The following is a 27,714-nucleotide window of genomic DNA, read 5'->3' as shown; positions in this document are numbered from 1 at the left end:
GTAGGCATCACGTGGAGTGGGGTCCATTACAGCTTTTGCTGACTGAAAATGAAAATAAATAAATAAATAATGTCCTTGTTTTTTAGAATTTGCCGATTGCCTTATCGACACTTGCCGACTGACTGTCTAAATTTACCAACTAACTTGTCTGAAAGGTCTGCATTTGCCGACTGACTTGTCAAAAATGGTTAAAATTGCCGACTAAATGAGCGAATAAATCATTGATAGAGGGGTGTCACACCCCTTCCCCCTCACCCCAATTGCGCAGGACTTATTATTATTCCTAATTTTATAATACTATTATGATATTATAAAATTAGAAATAATGTTTTTTATTGAAATATCCTTAAATAAGAATGAAGTTCTTAAAATAAGAATGAAGTTCTTAAAATAAGAATGAAGTTCTTAAAACAAGAATCAAGTTCTTAAAATAAGAATGAAGTTCTTAAAACAAGAATCAAGTTCTTAAAATAAGAACAAAAATTCTTGACCTAGAATCTTGGATTTTGCTGTATATATATATATATATATATATATATATATATATATACATATTTATATATATAAATATAAATATATATATATATATAAATATATATATATATATATATATACATATTTATATATATAAATATAAATATATATATATATATAAATATATATATATATATATATATATATATATATATATATATATATATATATATATATAATATATATATATATATATATATATATATATATATATATATACACATATATGTATAGATATATGTATACATTTTTTTCATATAAATTTTTTTTATTTTTATTTTCAGTTATAATAATTTATAACTTCCTGTAAAATATTTTTTTCTATAAATTGAATTTTTTTTGAAATTTAGTAACTCTTCCTGATGATTCAGCAATGGTGAAACTTAAAGTTGAAGAAAAAAGTTAGATAAGTGTTTTTTACTAATTTATATATATATATATATATATATATATATATATATATATATATATATATATATATATATATATATATATATATATATATATATATATATATATATATATATATTAAGGTTATGACTTGTTTGACTTTTTAAAAAAAAATATATTCCTGTGTCATAAATCGATGAAATTTTGTTAGAAAACATTGAAACCTTTTTTTAAATCCTCTTGGTTGCAAAAGAAGGTCACTTAGCAATTAAAATTACGAATTGCAATTTACTTAATCTTGTTACTGCTACTACTAATACGTGTGGCTTTCCTGAAAATCATTTAAAACTTGTTTAGATTAGAAGCGTTTAGAACTTAAAAACATTTTGTAAAATTCCAGAATATTTTTGACGACTTTAGAACATTCTGGAACAATTTAGAGCATCTGGAAAAATTAAGAATATTCTAGAAAAATTCAGAACATTCTAGAGCAATTTAGACTGTGTATATATAGCTGCTTATCTAATTTTATAGTTATTACAGAAGCAACACATGGCGATGTACAAGCCTAGCGATAGTAGCATTCAGAAGAACAAGTATGTCTGGACCAATAATCTGCTAAAGTTTGAAGCCTCTCATAAAAGAAGAAGAATGGTCCCTTTGGAAGAATATTCACAGGAGTAGGTTCAGCAGCTGGATCAGCTATGGTTATTAAAGTTTTTGAAAGGGGTATTGTGTACTTAAAAAAAAATGGACAAGGAGTTAAAATAACAGCTGCAAGATCTGGTTTATATTTGAAACCATGGAGGAAAGAAGGTTCTGTAGGTGATGGAATGTACTTACGTAGTGGGACCAAAGAGTTATTATAGAAGATGGGATATACACATTAGCATGGGGCACTACAAACTAAAAGAAGAAGAAAAATATTAATTTATAAGTAAAAATGGAAAAGATTAATAACAATTATCATAAACTTATCAATGTTGAAGGAATAATTTTACCAAATGAGCTACTATCAAATTTTCAGTTAATCAAAACTGCAAAAAAACTAAAAATAAAACATTTTAAAGGTGTATTTGTAAGAGATAAATTACCTAAAAATACACAAATAAAAGAATGTGGAATATTAAATACAGGAGATTCAAGTACGCAGGGATTTCATGGGACTTGCTGGTATAAAGACGGAGATAAAAATATAAGTTTTGACTCTTGTGGACAAACACCACAAGTTGTTAATTATCTAAAAAGTCCTGTTTCTTATAATAGTGAAAGAGTTCAGTTTGGAGATACCTCATTCTGTGGACACTTGTGTCTATATATTTTAAAAAAATTATATATAGGATGTGATTTTCAGAATATTATTAATAATCTATGGTAAAAAACATTTTCTATATATATAAAAATGACTGTTGATAAATTTGGGCGCAATAAAAATTCAGCTGCAAATCAAGTAGCAAATGGTTTAACATCATCTCAAGCTACTAACTTGTTTATTAGGAGAGATGGACAAAGTAATGCAACTAGTAATATCAACCTAAATTCTAATAAATTGATAAATGTAGCAGAACCTACTAACTCAAATGACGCTGCTACAAAAAATTATGTTGATAATATAATATCTAATCCAAGCAGTTTAGAAATAATACCAAATTCAAAATTAACATGCATGGGAGTAAAATCACAGACTCTTGCACCAAATACAGGTACTGACGGAACAGCAATTTTTATTCAAAATAACGGTCCTGTTATTCTCAGAAAACTATGGTTACCAATTACAGGAACAAGTGCTACTGGAACTGTACCAGGCAGATAATACACTTTGCATAAGAAATTCTTCTTCTTCTACATCTATTAACGCAATAAATGGTATAGGTTTAACCACTTATTTTTTATTTTCTTCACTTGCTGGATCATATTATGCAAACTCTTTACAAGGTTGTAATGTATCTACTAATTTTGGATTAGGAGGATAGTTTACACTTGGTTTACCATTTAAAGCCAATCTAGCAATTGAATTGCTCAATAAAAATGGTAATACACTAACATATTGGCTACAACCTTTTAATACATAAAATCCATCAATACCACAATCAATTTCATCTCTTAAATGATATTCATCAACATTTCGATATTTGAATACAGTTTGTGGTAGAGAATATGTATTATTGGATACTGTAGGTAATAATAATAGTGTACATTTAAAATATGCTAGATTTCATGTTGTTGGTGCATCTGGAAATTGGTGGGAATCAAGAGTACGCATGTATGACGCACTCAATTCTCCTGTAAATACTAACTCTGTTATACAACCTTGAACGCCATATAACCTTAGTGATTATACAATATTTCCTGGATATGATGTTAATAGTTCATGTTTTTACTGTTCATCTGGTTTAGAAAATTTTTATCTTTCTTCATGGAACGGTGTTAATGTAGCCTCATTTAATAATACATCATCTGGACTATTGTATCATTCAAAAGTAACAATTGATTCTACAACTACAATCTCATTTTACGTAAATTATACCGATTCTATGCCTAGCGTTGCTGATGGAAGAAGATTAGTAGTTACATTAAACTCTGGGGATAAACAAATTGGACAATCTGGAAGTAAATATGCTTTAAAAAGACAATTTTACTATAACGCTTAACTTAAAAAAATTGATTTAAAATTACAAAATTTTTATAAAATAATTTTATTATAAAAATTAAAAAAATTAAAAAAAAAAATTAAAAAAAAATTAAATTTGTTTTTATAAAAATTTTTAGCTCAGAAATTATGTTTGAAAAATCAATCATAATTTTTTTTTACAATAGCATAACTTATGGCTGTAAATTAGCCATAAAAGTTTTTGGCCCAGAACCCGCCTTTTACATCTACTCACATATTTATTTAATGAGTATACCGCATTAGGTGGAATGATTATGTGGACCGCATTATGTGTTCCGCATGTGGGTCACACCTAACATCAGTTTATATCAAAAAATATATATATATTTATATATTTATATATATATATAAATATATATATATATATCTATATATATATATATATATATATATATATATATATATATATATATACGTATATATATATATAAATAAATATATACGTATATATATATATAAATATATATATACGTATATATATACGTATATATATATATATATATATATATATATATATATATATATATATATATATATAGAGAGAGAGAGAGAGAGAGAGAGAGAGAGAGAGAGAGAGAGAGAGAGAATTTTTAATATAAGTAACAACTTTTTATACTAACATAATATTATATTAATATAATTAGGTTGATTACCTAAAATAAAATGCGGAGGATAGTTTGCCATTATAACAGAAGATTCCTAAAAATTTAAACTCTTTAAAAAATTTTAAACTAAAGGAATCAAATTTTTTTTTTTTAATTTTAGAAAGTATTTCTTATCATTTAAAGCTGTTGACAAATGTTTCATAAAACTTGAACTTTGTTTGGGAAATATATCTTTTATATATATTCTATCTTTACCTTTTATACAAATCATACAACGCAGCACTTGTACTTAAAAAATAACATTTTAAAATCTGATATAAATAAAGTTTAAGATCATCTGAAGACAAATCTAAATAAATTTACAGAAAACAAACCTAATTGCAAGTTTACAGAGCACAAATGTTCATTATACTTTATTACTACTTTTTTCAACAAACTTTTTACAAATATGCCTTCAACTAGTCTGCAAGCAACCTCTTGCTAATATATATATATATATATATATATATATATATATATATATATATATATATATATATATATATATATATATATATATATATATATATGTATATATATATATATATATATATATATATATATATATATATATATATATATATATATATATATATATATATATATATATATATAGGGGTAAGGGCGGTCCAAAATTCTATAATTTTTGTTTAACCAATTATTCTTAATTACGCAACTTTATATTAAAATGAATGAAGGTTGCGTTTAAACCAAAATAAGTCTTATCTAGAGTTATGTTATTACTTTGCTATTAATTTTGTCAACTGGATTTAAATCCCGATTAAAATAATAATATTGCAACAAAAAGTAACAAACTAATAAATTAATAAATCATAAACTACTAAATAAATAATAGTTAATAAATTTAAAAAATAATTTATTAATTAATAAATTTCTTAAAAATCCTTCCAGTAATAGACGAATTTTATTATACAAAATTGTCTTTACTCAGAGTTGTTAATGTACTTATCTTTAATAAAATCAGCAATAAATTATACTTCGGAAATTTTTATTAAATAAGATTGACTGCTCAGTAGTCGTAGAAGCAGTTTGTAAGCATCAAAAAACATGGATGATTGTATCATTCTTGCAAATAGTTTAGCAAAATTTAGCTATCTTTCTTGAACAGAAAAATAAAATAGTATTATGGGTTTAACAAAAGATACAATGATGGAATAACTGATGTATTACGTTTTTAATAAGGTTTTGCAGTTTATAAAACAATTTCAAATAACATCGACTTAAGCGTCAGCGTGGTACTCTTTGCAATCGGCTTCGGAAATATCGTCGATTAACAAAATTTCTTGTGGTAATATACTTAAATACCCAAACCGTTGTGAAATTAAGATTAAGATAATTTTAAAATATTTCAGGAAATGTGTCTCATTGTTAAAAAGTTTAAAAATATAAAATACAGTTGGAACTTGCGACAGATACAACTGAGACGGAGTGGGTAAGCAAAAAAAGAATTGTAAGCTTTACATTAGGCGTCCAAGAGATATTATATCTTAGCTTGTTTGTAATTTCAAAGCACCCCGTTTACTTACGAACCAGATGTCAATAAATATATTGAAAACAGAAAGATATGTTAAATGTCAAAAAAAGATTGATGAATGAATTGTTTAGAGAGAGAGAGAGAGAGAGAGAGAGAGAGAGAGAGAGAGAGAGAGAGAGAGAGAGAGAGAGAGAGAGAGAGAGAGAGAGAGACTATACATATTGTCTGCCTTTTAAAATTATGAAAAAAAAATTTATATTACAATTAAATTTAAAAGATTTTAAACGCTTCGGTAGTTGTTGAAAAAACCGCTATTTATCAGCGCTTCGGATATTAAAACCGGTCGAAATGATATTTAGTATACCTGCTTGAAATGTGTTGATAAATTACAATCATTATAAAAAGTTTAACAAGCATGTGGAAATAGACTTAAAAATATGTGAACTAACGAACTGTTGTGTAATACGGATCATGGTAAGTCTATTTGTCATGGTAAATCTGTTACACACCGACTATTTCTATACTTATTTTTTATACAATCGTTTTATTTCAATAATTTTTTAATCGGAGAAAATAAAAATCTTTAAAATCTTTGTTTAAAGTTAACGAATGTTAACGATGTATCGATTAATGTTTAAACGAATGTTTAATAACTTCTTATTGTAAAATTATAAACTTCTATAAAACAAAAATCGGGAATTGGTTTTTTATTATTATTTTTTTTTTGTTAAGATAATTTAAGTCTCTAAATGTTTAACATTTTACTTATTAAGAATTTTCTGCTCAAGAATGCTCAAGAAACGTAATTAACCTTTCTTATAAGGTTTTATTAAATTTTACAGTTCAGACTGCCCGCAGCTTATAAGGACCCTCGCCCCGAGTAGATGTAAATGGTGGGTTTAATGTTACCCAGGTAGAAGTTTTTTCAAACCCTGGCTGAGTGGCGTATACTACTAGAGGTTTTTATTTTATTAAAAAGTGCTTTGTTATACTGAGTTTTTTACCCAACCCTAGGATTTTTTTGCGCTTGTATTTTTTGCAGGTACAAAAAACTTTTCGCGCCTGTTTTTTTTGCAGGTATAAAAAGTTTATTTCGATACTGTCACCTGTGTTTTCAAGTTTTAGATCACTTCCTGATAAATGTTGGTCGCTTGCAGATCTGAAGTCAATTGTGAGGAATTGCTGGGTACTAAAGTAAAACCCGTTAGGTGTTTCAGCGTGAAAGCCATTTTCATACCATTTTTCAGGCTTTTAAGCGAGATTGGTTAACTGTGGTCAGTATATGAGAATGTATCTGAGACTTTCATATAAAATGTTTAAATCAAAAAAGAACGAGATTTGAGTTGTGTTTCGTTAAATACGGTGACGGCGTATTATTTTCTCAAAGGCAAGTCTGAAGCAGCTTACACTACCGTAGGCAACATCGCCAACCAGCTGTGGGTTATTGATCCTGACCTAAAAAAAGTTAAATTTCCAGGGTCTGCATGATCATCTATGCCCCACAATAAACTGTCAAATAAAGCTCGCTGAATGAGATATAAGAAAAGATTTCTTTCGGAACAGCATTCCCCATAATCTATTAACGATTAATTACAACTTATTTCTTGACCTTGCATTTTTATAGTTAATTTTTGAATGATATTTGAAAATGACTTGAACCGTTGCACGTGCTAAATTTGCAACCAGTCAAGTTAAAATGTCATCATATATAAATTAAACTAATCCAGGTTCAACGACCATATTTGGTATTAAATTTTGGTATTGATTTAGAAAAATTAAATGATAAAAACGACTATAATAAAAATATAGCTGTTTAAGAAGATCATATATAAACACAATTTAAAGTATTAAAAAAGCTCAATGTTTTTTATAAAAGACTTGAGACTATTGGAAAAGAAAAAGGATAAATTAAAATTAGGGGCAAGTTTCACTACTTTGACAATGATCTTTTCTTTGATGATATAGCGTAAAATAAACTTTACAGAATTCAGTTAACAAAAAACCATGGAAAAAAATTCAAGGCTATGAATCATATAATAATATAAAACTATATATGCTAAGAGATTTGTGGATAATAAATTAAAAAAAAACATATATCATACGAAAATCTTAATAGAATTAATGACCTTGTTGATACAACTCATATAACTATTGAAAAGTTTTTTGAACATAAAAGTACAAAAGTCATTGCTTAAATAAATAAGATTAGTTCAGCACAGAGGAATCCTCAAATGAATATAAATAAAAGTTTAAATGCTCAACTAATTGTATTTAAATATTTAAACGGTTGTAATATATAATAATATATTTTATTTGTTTAATTTTTTAAGGTGACACTCCATTGACTAGTTTTTAGCTATATGAGTTACAACTAATTTTATATTTTAATACCAAACCTCAATTCATAAGTTATTGTCAAAAAGTTTTAAATTGGTAAAAAAAGTGGATAAAAAATATTTTATCATCTTAATATAATTGCTAGAGTCAACGTTCAACGTCGTTTCACTTTCGTTTTTAAAGTAGTTTTAATTAGCTACTAGGCTTTTGTATACTTGAAAAAGCGCGTTCTCAAAATGCACGCGGTCATTGGAGAAAGATTTGTCAAGCGAGTTAAAACAATTTACATTTTGGAATTTAATTATTATTTATTAGTGTAGAAATATTTGGTAAAGAGCCATATTAAGATAAATAATTATCATTGAGATCATATTATATTTGAAGCAAGTATAGGAAATAGTTTAGCAATTTATACACTTTACATTTTTATTAGATATAAATTAGAAAGGATCATTCTTTTTAATTTTTAAAATCTTTTGCATTTTGTTTGTTTTAGCTTTTCTTATAGCTTTTTTTTTAGTAGTTTTGTTTTTATTGATCTTTTTATATTTTATTTTTTAGAAGGAAAATGGATGAGTATGGATGGAAGGGTATGGATGAGGCCTAATTATTTTTTATGCATTATTTTGCACAAAAAAAGTTATACTAATGCTATTTCTATAAAATTGGTTGTTACTATTCGAAATCTCTGTGATTCTATTAACTATTTTTGTTCTTTTTTAGGAAATTTAGAAAAATGAATTAAATTTTTCAGCCAACACTGACATATATTTGAAGGTTAAATTTTGTTATGAGGATTACAGTTATTTCAATAGGTGAAAAATTTATTTGTGTAAATTCTAATAGGCGAAAATAATTGTTTTCCAAATAAAATAGATAGAGCTAGGCAAGATAAAATTAGTCGTTGTTGAATTGAAAAATTGCTGCTCAGCGAGCAAAAAAATTTCTTGCCAGAACTCAGTTTTAAGCAGTGTTAATGTTTGTTTATTTGATTTTAAACACTTTAAAACAATACTTCACACGAATTTTACTATTTATAGTAACAGTTTATAACGGTTTTAAATTTAAATGATTTTAAATTTTTTTATAAATTCAAACATAATTATGTACTTTTTTTTTTAGTTGCCTTTGTCATCACTTGATTAGTTTGCTTACTGTTGAAACATGGTTTTAATTTTTAAAATTTAATGATATGAAATTTACTCTATTAATCATTAGTCAACAGTTAAAGAGAACTTTACATAATAAAGGTAAAAATAATTTTGTTTACTGGTAATTTAAGTTACCAGTAAACAAAATTTTATTAATTAATAAAACCAGTTAATCATATTCATTGCGTGTCTTTTTTACTTTTTTAAATATGCTGCTTTGGAAACATTTTCTTTCTCTCCCTCTCTCTCTTAGATGAGAGTTAAATGAGAATTAGTACAGGGAGCATCAATAAAACTTATGTAATTACTGAGCTCCTACGTATTTCTTAATACCACAATCAATAATGACCATGTATATAAAATATTTTACGAGTTGCTTGCTATTTTATGATATAGTTGTTCAAATTATTTAACTGTTATTGTTCAACATTGCAATGAATAAAATCTTTTTAGTTCAAGTATTTTAGTTAATAAAATATCTTATTAATTGGGGTGTTATTTGTGTTTTTACGTTTTTTAATTGCCTTTTTATAATCTTTTCTTTTTTAACTATTTTGGAGAGGCATAGTAATGTCTGTAATGTTTGCTTACAAATAACTTATGCTATGTGCTATTGTTACTGTGTTTTTTGAGTTGCAATAAAAATTGAAAAATGATCCAATATATCGGATGTAATTATTCCAGTTTTAACTTTTGTGTCTGTAAATTCGTTTATTATAATTCGATCAATTGAGGTTGCACTATTTTTGGTGATTCTAGTTGGTTTATTTATGGATAGAATAAATCCATTTTGAAATACTAAATTAAAAAAATTTCTAACGTTTTTTATTTGAGTCATGTTTTAACGCATTTAAATTCAAATTGACCACAAGGTAAACGTATTTACCGCAAACATCTTTATTTGTAAATAAACTTTTATGTGTTTATCAAATATTTTCATATTACCTGAAGGTGGTCTGTATAAAACATGCACAATTACGTTTTTAGTGGTTTTACTAAATATTTCAATTGTCAATGACTAACAATCATTACTTGCTGTACAGTAATCACTTCGTGGTTTATAAGTTGTGGATAAAGATGCGTTCTCCTCTACCTGGTTTTTCAGAGTTTCTAAGTTGATGAACTTCTTTAGAATTTCTTAACTAAAAATTTGAATTGTTTTCAATTTCAATATTGTGAAACCATGTTTCTGTAAGACAAATAACTTTTAACTCCGTTTTTGTGCTGAGTAAAAAAAATTTAAGTTTCTCAAAATTCTTTTACTAATAGTTTGTGATAAACAACAATTGAGTACATACCTTTGTTCCTGTTAATTTCATTTCTTCAAGTAACATTTTCCGTATCACCCTTGAATCGAAGGAATACTCCTTGTTTATTATAATATTTGTTCCTTTGAGTTTGTGTGCGTTTTTTAATATTTGAATCTTATCTTTATAATTTAATAGCTTCATTACTATAGTTCTCGGATTTTTTGAACTCATCTTTCCTGTTCTGTGTGCCCGATCAATAGTAACTCCTTTTATGTTGAGATTGTTTTCAAATATTTTAATGACCTTTGATTCGGTTTCTCCTAGCTTTCTTAGTCGTTCTCTTTAAGTTCATCGCGTCGTAGATTGTTTCTTCTTTGTCAGTCTTTTTTTTTCTTCTGTTAGGTCAATTTCTGTTTTGTTGTGAATTTTTTTCTCTAGGTCATGAACTTTTTTTCTTGAATATCTTAGGAAATAATTAAGACTCTCTTCAAAATCTCTTTAAACACATTTATATTTTTTTAATCGTTCGTTAACATTTTCAAGTTCTACTTACTTGATTCATTTTCATTAAACAGAGTTTTATACAATTCTTTTATTGATAATACTTTTGCATTCAAGCCATTAGTTCTGTCGTTAGATAATTTTAAGTTTCCGCTGATAAGTTTAAGAATGTTGTTTTGCTGTTTTTGAAACATTTCTTTGAATATTTTTCGAACAATACTTATTGAAACTTCTTTAATCCAGACAAATTGGATTAACGTTTGGTTATAAACATAGGATCAACGTTAATCCATATACATTGGATCAATATGAGATTCTTTTGTGATGATTTTACATACGTTGGACCAATGTCGTTTTCTTAACTATTTTTAATCATGACATTATTCAGGTTTTCATTAATATAAATATAATAAAACTAACATTGGATCAAAAATGTATTTGCATCGGAGAAAACAGCCGACGTTCGTAATGTATCTGTATACGTTGGCACACGTAAGTGTGCTAACTGGGATATTTATCGTATTGTAGTTTATTCTCCACGGGCCTTTGCCCTGCAAAGGTATTAATAATGTTACAGTAGTAAAGAAATAAAAATACAAGGTGGTCTACTGTTCCACTATTAAAATGCATAAAGACAGACTCCCAGGAGGCTCACGTTTAAGAAAATAAAAAAACCCACTATATAAAAAAATCGAAAATGAAAACGAACGAACGAAAAAATTAAAAATCGAAGAAATTTAAACGAAAAAAAGAAAAAGAAAAATTCAAAAAAGAAGTTTTCATAAATTATATATCTGGGCATTTTAATTTGTAAGAACTTTGTTATTAATTTCTAGATTGATATTGTTTTCTCCGCTCCAGATATTTTTGCATTATTGTAGAAAAGAGATCTTTTTATTATTAATTATAGAAATTTGGAACTCTTCTGACAAAATTCTTTTAATTTTGCCTTGGAATTCCAGCATGAGCGTCCTTCTGGGATAAATTTTCTTGTTGTGGAACAACCTCATTCTATTACAATATATTATGTATAATAGTTCGTTAGTTATTAGTTTTCCAATATAAAATTTATTTACAAAAGTTGATGAAAAGAAAAGTAGTGATTTGAAAGTGTTTTTTAGAGGTATTAGGTATGGGTATATTTTGTGAATGAGAGCCAAAGTGTATTTTACTAACGGTTGAACTTTTTCACATTTAAATATCATGTGTTGTATGTTTTCTGATTTTTTCATACATTGTGGGCAGGGATCGTCAGTTATATGGCCTCTTTTTTTAAACAGTGTATTGGTAGGTAGTGCAAAATATATTAGTTTATACTTTAATTCATCGGCTTTGTTGTTGCTTTCGTTTTTGTGTATGGATATAAACAGATGGGCCCATTCTTTTGTTGAGGTATTATTCATACTGTTGAAAATTTGAAGGAGAAGTGTTGTAAATTGCTTTAGGTCAAGGAATTTGTTAAGTCAAGGAATCGTATTCGACGGTTGTTTTTGGTGCTTATGCACAACGACGTTTTGTTGTGCATGATGTTTTTCCATTAGGGTGGTAATGACTTTTTTATGGTTGTTAAGAGGCGTTGTTTTATACCAATAACTTGGCTTTCCAGAAAGCCCTGGACAAATACTTTTGGTATGTTCCCAAGCTTGATTATGTTATTATTTATGGATTCTGGAGTTGGTTTCATAGTTTGGTTTTTGTTGCGTATATATGGGTTAAAAAATATTGGTTGCATTAGCACTTCTTCGATGGTGAGATTCTTATGGTTATTGTATTTTAAGTAGAATTTATTCCAACTTTTCATTGTTTGTTGGTAATACGGAGGTAGAGTTTTTAAAGATTCATATGAGTGTGATGTTAGAAGGACAAGGTTTCCTTGATTAGCGTTTTGGTATTGATTAAGTATGTAGGAAGCTGAGTCTTTCCAGGCGCCGTTTTTTTTTTCGTTATATAACTTTGAGATCCAGCTTAGCTGAAAAGATTCGAGTTTATTCTTGACGTCGACTATATTTAAACCTCCCTAATCTATCGAAAGACTTCATGTTTGCTTAGGGGTTTTTACGGTTCTGTTATTCCATAGATCAATTATTTTGATTTTTTTGTCAGAAGGAATGGGTATTGTGAACGCTAAATGCCATAAGCTGCTTAAAAGGGTTTGATTTATTATGATAGCTTAACTTGAAACGCTTCCAGCTATCAATTTTTTTGCTAATAATGTTGATACTCTCATCCCATTGACGGTTTTTCTTTTATCGGAGATCTATTCATTCCGAGCCACAGGCCATGGCATTTGGTAGTATTTAGTTTTGCTCCTGTGGCTAGTTTGTATACATTTAGGGCGTTGTCTAGAGCTTTTATAGAGTTGTCTGAAGAGAGGTAAAAATTTGTGTCATCGGCGTATTGTTGGAGAAGTTTATTTTTAGATGTGAACTTACGTCATAGTACAGTGTTTTGATAAGGTTTATAAATTGCACGCTAAAACCAAAATTAAATAGGCAGTCATACAAGAAGTTTTTGTCGACGCGATCGAAAGCTTTTACTTGATCGATGGATACGATGGAAGCATCTAAATTGTTTTTGTTGGCGATGTAAATAACGTCTCTAGTGTATGCAAGGTTTTCGTAAATGGATCTGTGGGGGATGCATGCGGTTTGATCTTCTTTGATGATTGACGGTAGTATATTTGCTAGACGGTTTGAAATTATTTTGGTAAGTATTTTGTAGTCGGTGTTGAGAAGTGATATGGGTCGCCAGTTTGAGATATTAGCTTTATCCCCTTTTTTATAGAGGCATGTTATTATGGCTTGTTTTTAGGTTTCTGACATTTTTCTGAATGATATTGTTTAAGACTTTAACTAAACTTTCTCCTATAATATTAATGTTAGATTTATAAAATTCCGCGGTTAGCCCATCTTTGCCGGGTGATTTGTTGTTTTTCATTGTTTTAATTGCATTTTTTACTTCGGCTAAATCAATCGGTTTATCTAGTGAATGCTTTTGTTGTTCGGAAATTTGTTTTTACAGCGTGACATCGTTTTTGCAGTTTTTATATAGGTTTTTGTAAAATATTTCAAAAGTTTTAGTGATATCAGCTGTGTTATTTTTTTCGTTTCCGTTCTTATCTTTGAAGTTAATGATTTATCTTTGATGTTAATGATTTATAATTGATAATGATGTTAATTTTTAATTTACTGTTATATTGCTTAATTACCCCTATATACTTAAAAGCAAAACATTATTTAGTTATCTGAACTTCAATTTTCAGTTACGACTAGAGTATAAAGTTTCTCTTTTTAACTTTGTTTAAAATTTTATTATAAAAAGATAGTATATATATATACTATATGCATTAATAATATCTTACACATAAAAATTGACTTACAACTACAAACCTAATCCATTAAATCCTATGCATTATCATTTCAGTTTTGCTTTATCATTTCAATTTGTTGCTCTACCATTTTGTTTGTATTATCTCTATATGCTTAGAAACTTCTAATAGACTTATATGTAAGTCAAAAAATGTTAGTTTATGAAATATGATATTAAAACAGTCCTGCAAACTTTGCAAAAAAATGTATCTAAAAACCATAGAGTCATCCAATGTGACTGCTGCTCTTCTTGGATTCGCACAAAGTGCAATCTAAGTAATAAGCATACATATAACATTATCTCCAATGATTCTTTAGAATGGTATTGCTCTGACTGTATTTCCGAAAATATACCATTTAGTACCCTTTCCGATCAAGAATTTAAACTTACACTTTTATGCAAGAATCTTCCATTAAAGCTATTAAAATCTCTTGAATCTCCTGCTCACCTAAAAAGTCTATTAAAGATATGAATAATGTATATAATCCTACTATTAATTGTAAATATCTTGATGTTACTGAATTCAATAAATCTTTAAAACGTGATACTGATATATATCTTCATCTCAATATTGCTACCTTACCACAACAAATCGACGATCTCCGTAGCCTTATTGGCACTCTTAACACTTCCCCTATGGTGATAGGAATTACTGAATCAAATTTATGTATAAAAGACTCAAATATAACAGATATTTTCATAAATGGATTTAAAACTGAACATTGCCCTACTGAGTCAAAAAAAGGTCTCTTCTTTATCTAAGCTCTAATGTTAACTATGAAGTTCGTGATGATCTTTCAATCTTTGCCTCAAAATTTCTTGAATCAGTTTTTGTTGAATCTATCAACCCTCATAAAACCAATACTTTAATTGGCTGCATATATCGTCATCCAACTTTAAATCCAAAACAATTCATTCCAAACCATTTAACACCTTTACTTGAGAAATTAAGTTATGAAAAAAAAAACATTATATTAATGGGTGATTTCAACATGGACTTAATTAATTAGAGAGAATCTCCTATTGTTTCTAATTATCTCCAAATATTATGCTCTTGCTTGCTTCTTCCAACCATTATACTTCCAACACGTATAACTTCAAAAACCAAAACTCTCATCGATAATACTTTTATAAACTCCTATTCTCCTGAAACAATCTAACAGATTCTATTTCAGGCCACATGGCCCAGTTTCTCTCTATTCCTGGTATTACACCAAAAAAAAAGAATATAAAAATCTCTAGAAGATGCTTTAAAAACTTTGATACTGACACCTTTATTCAAGATATATCTAGTATAAACTGGGAGGTGCAAATAAAAGACGTCGATATAAATAAAACAATGATAAGTTTTTTAAATACATTTGAAAAAGCTCAAGACAGACATGCTGCATACAAAGTTTTAACAAAAAAACAAATTAAACTTAAATCTAAACCATGGATAACCGCTGGTATTCTTAAATCCATCTCAACCAAAAATGTCATTTATAAAAAATTTGTTAAATCAAACAATACTAATACAAGAAATCTACTCTTTGATAAATTTTGGTTATATAGAAATAAAATAAGCGACTTACTTAAACAATCAAAAAAAATGTATTATATTCCCTTTTTTAACAACAACCTAAGCAGCGTTAAGAGAACTTGGAAAGGAATTATCCCTAAATATGATTTTAGAGACTTTCTAAAAAATCCAAATGAAAGTTCTTTTTTCTTTAAGCCAGTGACTGAAGTTGAGGTATCGAGTCTCATTATGAAATTTCAAAACAAAAAAAGTCTGGGCCCAAACAGCCTTCCCACATTTATTCTTTAGCTTATTTCAAATATAATCTCAAAGCCACTATCCATAACTATAAATAACTCATTCAGAAATGGAATATTCCCAGATCTCCTTAAGATAGCTAAAGTGACACCAATACCTAAAAAAGGTTCTCTACTAGATTACTCTAATTATCACCCAATCTCTCTTCTCTCAAATATAAGCAAACTATTTGAGAAAGCTATGCACAATAGACTCTCCAACTTTCTGTATAAATTCAAGTGTCTTTATAAAAATCAGTATGGGTTTAAAAACAATCATTCAACAACTCATGCACTAATTGATATAACTGAAAAAATTAGAACAGCTTTGGACAATAAATTGTTTGATACAGTTGATCATTCCATTCTTATCAGAAAGTTGGAGTACTACGGTATCAGAGGCACAACACTCCAATGGTTTTCTTCTTATCTTCAAAATAGAACACAATTTGTTTCTATTAATGGGATAGAATCTGAATTAATAAAATCAACAAACGGTGTCCCAAAAGGCTCTGTATTAGGACCATTACTTTTCCTTCTCTTTATTAATGATCTTAATACCTCTCTGAAGTTTTCCACTGCTTACCACTTTGCTGATGACACCAATCTGCTTTTAATAAACAAATCACTTAAAAAGATAAACAAAAATATAAACCTTGACTTAGCGAATCTACTCCAGTGGCTTCTATCTAATAAATTATCACTTAATTCCAAAAAAACTGAAGTTATTATCTTTAAATCAAGTCAAACAAAAATTAAAAAGCACCTGAATTTCAGATTAAGTGGTCAAAAAAAAGATACTGTGAATTTTATCAAGTATCTTGGTATCAAAATTGATTCTAATTTCAGTTTTGCATCCCATCTTCAAAACTTAGCACTGAAACTAAGCAGGTCCAACGGTATGTTGGCCAAAGTTCGACATTATCTTAATCTTGAAACGCTTCTTAACATATATCATGTGGTTTTTGAGTCTCATCTTAGATATACTTGTCAAATATGAGGACAAACCCAATCTCTAACACTTAAAAGATTATCTTACCTCCAAAATAAAGCCCTAAAAATAATCTATTTTCAGCATTTTAACTCTGACCCAAATATCCTCTACTACATATCAAAGATACTTAAGTTAAAAGACCTTATTCAACACTCCAACTGTTTATTTGTTTGGAAACTGCAACATAAAACCTTACCTCCTCCATTTACTGATTTTTTTACTTATAAAAAAAAATACTCGTTACCAACTTCGATCAGCCAAAAGCTTCAAATAATCTATACCTAAACATAGAACTGTTTGTCATGGACATGAATCGATTAAATATTAGAGCATATGCACATGGAATAGTTTCCCCTCACGGTTAAAATCTCTCCCTGCATTTTCCAAATTCAAAAACAATCTATTTAATTTTTTATTAATTAAGTATTCTTCCTAATTTCTATGCTACTCTACTGCTAACTATCTACTATCCATCTTAACCTTATTCGCTTCAATCCTGGTCTATAACTACTAATAATTGATATTTTTTAAAGTTCTTTTCTACTACTTTCTTCATTTCAATGCTAATTTATTACCACTAATACTTGCTCTTTCTTAACTTTTTTCTCAAATTAATATCACTATTCTATTTCCAACTCTCACTATTATAAATATTGCTATTTTCTATTATTGTTATTATTATTATTGTTGCTATTGTTGTTATTATTACTATTAATACTATTATTATTGTTATTATTTTTATTATTATTATTATTATTATTATTATTAATATTATTAATAGAACTGTTATCTTTATTGTTTGTATTATTATTGTTTTGATTATTATTAATAGAATTGTTATCTTTATTGTTTGTATTATTATTATCTTGATTATTATTACCAATAACTGGAGTTTTTATTATTATTACCAATTATTTTTACCGATACTTATATTACTTCATTATTTATAATGTTATTACTGTATATAATTATAATCTACTTCTCTTTTTGATTGCTATATTTCAATTAGGTATATAAAAGTCTTTTATTCTAGATAGATGTATAAAAGTAATTTAAATTTTGTCCTAAATTATCAAACTTCTTACTTAAATATTATTCCAAATGTTTTTCGTTTAAGTATATGTAAATATTCCATGAAATGTAAAATCTATTTCAGAATACATTTGATTTTGATTTGATTTGATTACTTGTTTAGATATTTTAGCTTTTTCAAGTTGAAAAAAGAAATTGCTGCATTTTTCGCTATGCGTCCTCCATTTTATTTTAGCCCTTATTTTTGCGCCGTTTAGTTTGTAGCTCAAAGGTTTGTAGCTTTATTTTAAGGTTTTCGCTAAGATGTTTCATATTGGGATTAAAAGGCGCTTTTTTGAGAGAGTTTTTTTAGCTGTTTTTTAAGTTTGTATTCTTCTTGATGGCTCTTTTTTGCCTCCGTTTTGCTAAATTTTTTTGAAAGAATTTTAATTTCTTCTTTAAGAGAATCCCAGTCAGATGTTTTATTTTCAGACTGATTAATTTTTTGTTCTATGTTTATTAATTGTCGCTTGTGTTTGCTAAAATATAAGCGATCTAAGCGGGAGAATGTGGTGTTATTGGTAGATTTATAAGCATATTCTTTTGTGCAAGGATTAAATTTCCTCCAAGTGTCTTCTACGTTAAGCTCTTTTAACAATGTTTTAAAGGCCTCGATTGAGAGACATTTTTTTCAGTTTATTTGTGGGTGCCGATCTATTTCTTACAGAACCATGTTAAAATCGCCCCCAAGAATTATAAAATGGTGTCTAGAATTGTTTATGTTTATTTTTTTGATAATTTTTTAAAATAATTTTTTCCTTTCGAACTGGTCAGCTTGGCTTGATCCGGATTTTGCGTATATATTAATTAAAAGAAAAGTGTGGTTATCTTTTTCCACAACGATATAATTAAAACGACTTTTATCGTCATCGGTATATTCAATTATTTTAAAGTTATAATTATTTTGGTTAGTTAAGATTAAAGTACCACCTGTGTGTGACGTACCGCTCGAGAAAAACCCTGGATTATTCGATTGTCGAATAAAGTTTTCTGCGTTTTGCGTATTTAAATGGGTTTCTTGCAGAAAATAGAGAGTCAACAATGCAAAGACTTAATAAACTTGGAAGAAATGCAGTTAAGTCATTTTTTAATATCTCTAAGTATAGCAAAAACTATATAAACTCTCTATTTAAAGTTCGAGAGATATCGACTTACATACAACAAAATAAAATAAACCTATTTATCCGTCTATTAAATAATAAAGTAACTTTTGAAATCATCAATTCTCAGCTTAACTATTGTTCATTAAAATATTCATTTTTAGATGATATAAAGGAATTATGTAAGATCCATAAAATAAATATGAAAAACTTAATTCAGGATAAAAAGAAAGTGAAAATTAATATTTCAGAAAATATAATTCCTGAAGATACTTATCAAATTTTAGTACAGGCAATTCAATGTTGGAATGCAAAGCAACAGCGAACAATTTTTAAAAATACTCTTGAAGAAAACATTCCCAAGTGATATACTGTATTCTCTCTTTATATCTTAAACTATTTTTATGTATTTTTACCTTGTAAACACATTTACAGAGGGTGTTTAATAAAATAATAATAATAATAATAATAATAATAATAATAATAATAATAATAGAAGATAAAAATCGTAATTCATTTTTTTTAGTTTTTTAATAATAATTTTTTGCTTATTTGCGTCACCAAGGCTGCATATATTAACAGAAAAGATTTTTATTGCCTCCATTTGTGTTTGAGTGCGGTTTTTAATAATATGACGAATGAGAGTGAAAGAATGTGCAGAAGGCATAATGACAGATGGTTTTTGAATACATTTTCTTAGAATATAAAAATATAAAAACAAATAATACAACAGCCATTTAACTCAACTAAAAAATTGGATTTTAAAAAGTTGATAGCTTCTCTGGCTCCAAATCGAACACTTATTTGTCAAAAAACAGTCATGATACAAATTGGAGAAAGATATCAGGCAATGCAACAAAGTCTCACAGATCTCTTGCAGAAACAGCGTTTATGTTGCAACTACAACAGAATGTTGGTCAGCTTAATATTGTTTTTTGTTTTTTTAATTATTTACCTCCCCAAGGCCGAGAAGGCCACTATATTCGAGGAGGCTACTTTTGTGGTTATGTTGGTTAACCCTATCAACTTTATAATTTTGAAACACGAATCTTGACGAATAAGGCCGCTGCACCGAGAAACAAGTTGAGCGCGATACTACCAGGGACGTGGTGAATATCAAACTAGGAACTTCTCACTTATGAGGCGAGCGCTCTACCACTACACCACTACCGCATCTTACATTGAAATTAAAGTTCACTGGATTGATGAGTCGACTTTGAAAAGATGATCAGCACTACTTGCATTTAGACGTTTAAAAGGATGTCACGACTATGGTGTGTTAGCAGCTGTATTAGAAAAAGTACATTCTGAATTTGGAATTCGAGTTAAAACCATCAAAACCACAACTGATAATGGGTCAAATTTTTGCAAAGCTTTTAACCTATATTCACATGAGTTAGTTTGTAGCCCTGAAGTTTATATATAAATATGATAAATACATTTGAATATGATGGAACTGAAAATATTGATAAGGAAGTAGAAATAGATTTTGTGTGCATTGATGATATAATAACTAATCATAATTCAACAAAAAAATTTGAGCATTATCTTCTTCCTCATCAGCGGTGTACTTGTCACTCACTTAATTTAATAGCCACTCATGATATTGCAAGTGCTAACAATGATACAACTTATAAAAGTTGTACAGTATTCACAAAATGCAAGACATTATGGAAAAAACAATCATGTACTAATTTATTCTTAGAAATACTTATTGATTCATTTGGACTAGAGTTTGTTGTTCCGAATCATACAAGATGGAATTCATTTTACATGTCAATAGAACGCATAAACAGACTTATAATGGAAAAAGGGGTTGATGCTATAAATTTTGTTTGTGAGAAGCTCGGTATCCCACAGTTTCGTCGAGTAGAACTTGCATTTATTACAGAATATATCACTTTTATAAGGCCACTTTCTCAAGCCCTTGATATTCTGAGGTGCAAGACAAAACTATATATGGCTTACTCATTGCCCTCTTTAAAAATACTGAAAAAGAAAATGTAATCCTTCCTTCACAAGAGTTTGATCCAATGTTGCAAACCATTGAATACTAGCATTGATTCTTCAATTGACAGACGATTCAGTCATTATATGACGAGCCTAGAGTTAATAGCTCCAGCAGTTATTCACCCAAAATTTAAAACGGCATGGATAAATGATGATAAACATAAAAAAAAAAGTTGGTCTAGAATTTCTGAAAAACAAATATCAGCAACAAATATCAACAACAAAAGCGTTCTAACCACTTGCGGCCGTGGCGCAGTGGTTAGAACGCTTGCTTTATAAGCATGTTAACCTACAGTGATGCTTTCAATTCAAGCTCTGTGGAAGAAGCAACAAAATCCAACGATGATTTTTTTCACTTTCAATTACAAGATAATTACAATACTTCCATAAAAAACATTTTGTTAATCTATACAAATAATGTAAACACCTCATTTGATGAACTTTATAACTCTAAACTCCTGAAGATCATTTTTCTAGATTTAAACACTGCATTGCCTGCGAGTGCAGCCTGTGAACGTCTGTTTAGTTTAGCAGGGAGTGTTTTTAGGCCAAATCGCACAACAATGACGGATGAACACTTCGAACAGCAACTGTTATCGCGTGTTAATAAAAACATTTCAAAAAAATTTTGATTTTATAATGACATTTTAGGATTAAATATTTGAACATTTTATTTCCATTTTATTAATTTTCTATTTAAAAAATAAAAACGTTTTTTTATTTTATTTATAAAAGTACTTTTTACTTTGCAGTAAAAAAGTATTTTTAATGTATTTTAATTTTTTACTTTTACTTAAGTATTTTGGATTGCTAGTGTTTTATACTTTTACTACGCATTTAAAAAGTGGCTCTAGCGTTTAAGAGCATTATAGTACATGTTACAGATACCAAAGCAACCATGATAGTTTCTTCAACATTATTTAAACAGCATGCTGCAGCAGCAATTAGAATACCTGAGCATGGTTGATTAGCCTGCATAGCGAATGTTTTAAATTTAATAACAAAAGAAGCAGGAAAGAAAGCTATTACTGTAATTCATAATATACGAACTCGATGGTTGTTGACATATTCTTTGGTCAAACAACTTCTTATACTGAAAATATATTTCGCAACAATTCAAGATGCCCATGAAAGGATAACAACCAATCTAAGCGATGAAGAGTTGGAAATATTTAAGCACGCTAAAAACATACGAATTCCTTTTAAGCAAGCTCGAAAGTATTTGGAAGGTCAAAAGTATGTTTACTATTAGCTGTATAACGTTAATAGTATCATCCATCAAACAAATGTTAATGATTAAAAAAGAGGAGAAAATGCAATTCTTCCAGAAAATTTTGTGGTGCAAAATATATTGCTATGTGATTTAATACTATGTTATGTTAGATAGTGCTGTAGTTAGTGAGCATTTACAAGAAGGTCTATACAATTGCATTATAGGTTTCAGTATTTATACACTTTTAGCAGTCGCACTTGATCCAAGAACCAAAAATAGGTTTAGTATTGGACCAATAATATATATAGACATATAATATATATAGACTATATAATATATAGACATAAAAGTTAGAAACTAAAATAATGTGCAGTAAGAGTAGTTGAAAACAATCAAATATTAAACATAAATAATCCTCCGGTACCTGAAGCTAATTCTGGCTCTATTATAATAAGGGATATCTATCAAAATTATATATGATGGATGTAGGTAATGATGATGATGACGATGATGATGATGATGATGATGATGATGATGATGATGATGATGATGATGATGATGATGATGATGATGATGATGATGATGATGATGATGATGATGATGATGATGATGATGATGATGATGATGATGATGATGATGATGATGATGATGATATTCCTTGTGCCGATATTGCTTAGATTATCATGGCTCCGCAACTTGTTGATGCAGAGATATTACAGTATCGAGCAGAAAAGAAATAAATATAATTGTTGAAGATGTATTAGGTGGTAAAAAACCAAATTTCATCTAATTCTTTATAATGATGATCCCAAAGAGCTACTCGCTTTTCCAAACTAGCTAATATGAAAATGAGAGTACTATGTAGTCAGGCAACATCAGCTCTAGTTGAATGCTTATTCTTCACAGCAGATATCATTATTGCAAATAATCGTACAAGATTATAACCTAATATAAGCCATAATCCGGATGGGATTGGATTTCCATATGGGTCCCAGCTGTCCTACAGCAACAAGAGCTGCATTGATCAGCCTTAAGCGGTTACTGCTGCTTGCCATGCTTGATGAGCTGTATTAAAATATTGTTTAAGCGCATCTTCTTCATCAAATTCGTTTTTTACCAAATTTAAAAATCTGGATTGTGAATTTATTACTGCTTGCGCATTATCGCAAATTTTCCTACCAGTATATATGTATTTCTGGATTTCTAATCAAAAGTTGTAAGCATAGGTAATAAAATGGGTTCTATCTAAACAAGAGCAAACAATGTATTAAAATTTTTTTGCTCGCCAGTATGCAAAAGAAATGCTCACGACATCGTTTAAAAATTTTATCTAACGGCAACTGGATCTCATAAGGAAGGAGCACAGCTCTTTTTGAACGAAGCATCCATCTGGCCTACTACAAGACGATAAAGTGAAGGTTTCCCTTTGATTTTACAACGGCAGGCAAACACTTTACCCAGGCAACTGATTTTTTAGAAGAGCCGTGCGATATCGTAAGCAACTCTTTTGCATACTGGCGAGCAAAAAATTTTTCAGCAAGCGTTCTATTGTAGCGTTTAAGGATTGACTGTTTACAATGATTCCAAACTGCATCTCACCAAATTTAAAAATTATTTTTTTCGAGAAGTTTTGTAGTATCTTTTTTAAATTCGGAGCCACTCTCAACTTAAGTTAGGCCAAGTAAGAGGACCACGTTCATATATTTTTGCAAAAGCATTTGAAACTGCAAGAGCAGTCTTATTACAAAGAGGTTTATATATATTTTATTATAAGACGCAAATTTGCACAAGTTTAAATGTTTTTTGACCAGTAGTTTGGTCTCTCTGCCGTTTGCGAAAACTATTTAGACTGTGGGAGCAACACTGTCTTTGAAAGGTCTCTCAAGTGTCTCTACAAAACAAGATGGGTTGAGCGGCATACTTTTTGGTATTCATTTTGTAGAATATTTGTTAAAACAAATGAAGTCTAGATTTGCATCAGGAAACTAAAATGGGGGAATTTTGTTTACCCTAGTATCAGCTAACGCAGAAAAACTTAAGAAAAGGTTGCCAGAAATTCATGCGAATCTAAGTTTTTGGTCTGAGGATCTACAAACACTATCGGCTTTTTGGTCCGAGTTGAAGTAATGGATCGACATTACTAGATTTAACAGAAGAATTTTTAAAGATTATAATCAAACAAGCTATTCAAGATTAGGTGTTATTTATTGGCATTTCTTTTTATTACCATTCAAACTATTCATAATGGTATGCAATAGCATTATCGACCATTATTCTTTTATTTATTATTGATTTTTATTGTAGTTCCTTGCGGAGTTCTTGGTAATTAAGTTAGCTTTCAGAGTTGTAAAAGCGGAAAGTTGAGAAACCAGCCACTTCCAAGCGCAAACACTTTAAAATTCGTCTTGAACCTATTTTCATACCCATATTGCGTCGTATTAATTTTTAAACTTGTGGCAATGGATGTTCTGTTTAGCACGATTTTAATTGTGTCTGTCGTGCATTTCATTCTGACAGCTTTATTTATCTTCATGCTTATTTATCGAATTAATAAAAATGAAAAAAATATATGTATTGTGGTGTTAGGTGATATTGGCCGAAGTCCTCGAATGCAATATCATGCAACATCATACTGTTTAGAAAAATATAAAGTAAGTTTTGTTGGATTTTCTGGATCAAAGCCTACTTCTTATCTAACCAATAGTTTGCAAGTCAAGTTTAATTACTTAGTTCAAGCACCCGATAAACCAAAATGGATTTCTAGTACTGTTTACTACATTTTTAAAACAATTTTTATTGGTTTGCAACTTTTTTTTGTACTTTTATTCTGGGTAGAAAGGCCAAATCAGTTTTTGGTTCAAAATCCACCATCAATTCCAACATTGTTTATTGTTTGGTTAGTTAGTAGAATAAAAGGATCTGAATTTGTAATTGATTGGCATAATTATGGATTTTCTATTTTAGCCCTTAACGTCAAAAATACATGTCATCCTCTTGTAAAGTTTTCATATACTTTTGAGGGTTTTTTTGGTTATCTTGCAGATAAAAATTTTTGTGTATCAAATGCAATGAAGGGCGATCTCTATAATAAATGGAAAATAAAAGCAAATGTTTTATATGATAAACCTCCTGAAGAATTCAAGGAGACCACTTTAGAAGATAAACATAATCTTTTTTTAAAACTTTCAAATGAAGGTTATAAAATTTTTCAAGGCAATACCTCTCATTCTACAATATTTACTCAGGTAAACAATGGTTCATTAGTTTTGAAAGAAGATAGGCCAGCTATCCTTATTTCAAGCACTAGCTGGACAGAAGATGAAGATTTTTCTATATTACTTTCAGCTTTAGAGATTTACCAGGAAAAAAAACATTTGTTAGAAAATCTGCCTGATCTTATATGCATTATTACTGGCAAAGGTCCCTTAAAAGAGTTTTATCAAAGTAAAATTGAAGAAAAAAACTTCGAAAGTGTTCAAATTGTAACTCCGTGGTTATCATCAGAAGACTATTCTAAAATTATTGGTTGCTCTGATTTAGGTATTTGCCTTCATACATCATCATCAGGTTTAGACTTGCCAATGAAAATAGTAGATATGTTTGGATCTGGTGTGCCAGTGTGCGCTATCAAATATACATGTTTAGAGGAATTAGTAAAACATGAGTTAAATGGCCTTGTATTTGAAGATTCTTTGCGATTAGCTGAGTATTTAGTTGATTTATTTATGAATTTTCCAAACCAATCCACAAAACTTTCTAAGTTTCGTAACAATTTAAAAGAGTTTCAAAAAACACGTTGGCACCATAATTGGTTGAATATCATGTTAGCCAAAACAGATTTGGACAAGCAATAAATAGTAAAATAATGTTGTGTTTTAATTTTGAAATACTAAAATTTGAGCTTTTAAAGTTCTTGATAATAGTGTCTAATATATAATTTCATGAATTAATATATATATATATATATATATATATATATATATATATATATATATATATATATATATATATATATATATATATATATCTCTGTGTGTGTATGTTGTCTTTTTTGAAAGGCTTCTTTGAAATGCTTTTTTGAAAGTGCTTAAAAATAAAAAACTTAAATTTAGTGCATTTTTATTAAAATTACTTGATAGTAACAATAAAATAAATAAATGTTTCATATGCAGTGTTTATTTGTTTGACAACTATTTTATTCATATTGGTTATTAACACATTTCAAATTATATATTAGGTGCCCTAAAAAACAACATTTTTGAAAAATATATGCTACCACCCCCTCAATGTGAACTATAAGATAAAAAATATTGGATTAAAGCAATTATTGAATAAAAAATATTTTCAGGGGTTCCCCCAAAACCCTTGGTCATTTAATGAGTTCCTAATATTATCAGAAAAAAAGTTCTTCAAAAGTGTATAATGTTGTGTCTCAAATGAAGCATAATCATATGAAAACTTCAAAAATGATATAAAAAACTTTATTGAAAAAAAATATTGTCAAAAAAGCTTTTTAAGATGCACTTTTTTTTTTACAGTTAAAAAACTTTTTTTTAATGCTGTTAAGTCTAACATTTGTTTTTATATAATAAAGTTATCATTAGGAACTCGTTATATGTTTAAAGGTCTTGGGAACTCTAAAAATAGTTTTTTTTAAATTACTCTAAAAATAGTTTTCTTAATGTGTTATATATGAAAAAAAGTGTTTTTTTTTTTCATATATAACACATTAAGAGGGTGGCACCCCCTTAATTTTTTTTTGAGACACCCTTGTGTGTGTATATATATATATATATATATATATATATATATATATATATATATATATATATATATATATATATATATATATGTATATAACTATAAATGTGTGTTTAAATAACGTCTCTTGTGTCACGCTAAAATAGCCTGCTGCCGGGGCTTCCATATATACATCAACTTTCATTTAGACTGCTGCGGCAAGAGTACCCCTACATTGACTAGTGTTTAGCATGTAACAGAGCCGATGACACCGGGGGGGGGGCACTTTATTTCTAAAGGACTTTTTTTTTCTTCTTTTTTTTTAAGAAAATTATATATAGATATAGAAGACTTTTTTTAAGAATTGACGATTAAGCGCCCTCCCCCCCTTCTCACGTCAGTCATGTGTAACATCAATCTTTTATTTTAATATTCCTTATTTTTTGC

The 27,714-nt window shown here is 28.4% G+C and overlaps 1 protein-coding gene and 1 long non-coding RNA gene across 2 annotated transcripts; one reads left to right on the top strand and one right to left on the bottom strand.

The window, feature by feature from the left end:
* Nucleotides 1-9,758: 9,758 nt before the first annotated feature.
* LOC136090676 (uncharacterized) lies at nucleotides 9,759-11,151 on the bottom strand. Its single transcript, XR_010643627.1, has 2 exons — nucleotides 10,521-11,151; nucleotides 9,759-10,364 (listed from the first exon to the last, which is right to left on the bottom strand). It is a non-coding gene; the product is annotated as an uncharacterized LOC136090676 (long non-coding RNA).
* Nucleotides 11,152-24,804: 13,653 nt separating this feature from the next.
* On the top strand, nucleotides 24,805-26,436 carry LOC136073320 (chitobiosyldiphosphodolichol beta-mannosyltransferase-like). The gene has a single exon (XM_065818478.1). The coding sequence runs from the start codon at nucleotides 24,987-24,989 to the stop codon at nucleotides 26,379-26,381; it is 1,395 nt and encodes a 464-aa protein (XP_065674550.1). The 5' UTR covers nucleotides 24,805-24,986; the 3' UTR covers nucleotides 26,382-26,436.
* Nucleotides 26,437-27,714: the final 1,278 nt, after the last annotated feature.

This window comes from Hydra vulgaris, chromosome 14, assembly GCF_038396675.1.
Source record: "Hydra vulgaris chromosome 14, alternate assembly HydraT2T_AEP".
In the NCBI taxonomy this organism is placed as follows: Eukaryota; Metazoa; Cnidaria; class Hydrozoa; order Anthoathecata; family Hydridae; genus Hydra; species Hydra vulgaris.
Note: the sequence above shows the minus strand (reverse complement) of the source record. Positions and strands in the feature narration are given on the sequence as shown.

Excerpts from the sequence above, each read along its gene's own strand:
- LOC136073320 (XM_065818478.1), top strand. The coding sequence starts at position 24,987 with ATGGATGTTCTGTTTAGCACGATTTTAATTGTGTCTGTCGTGCATTTC.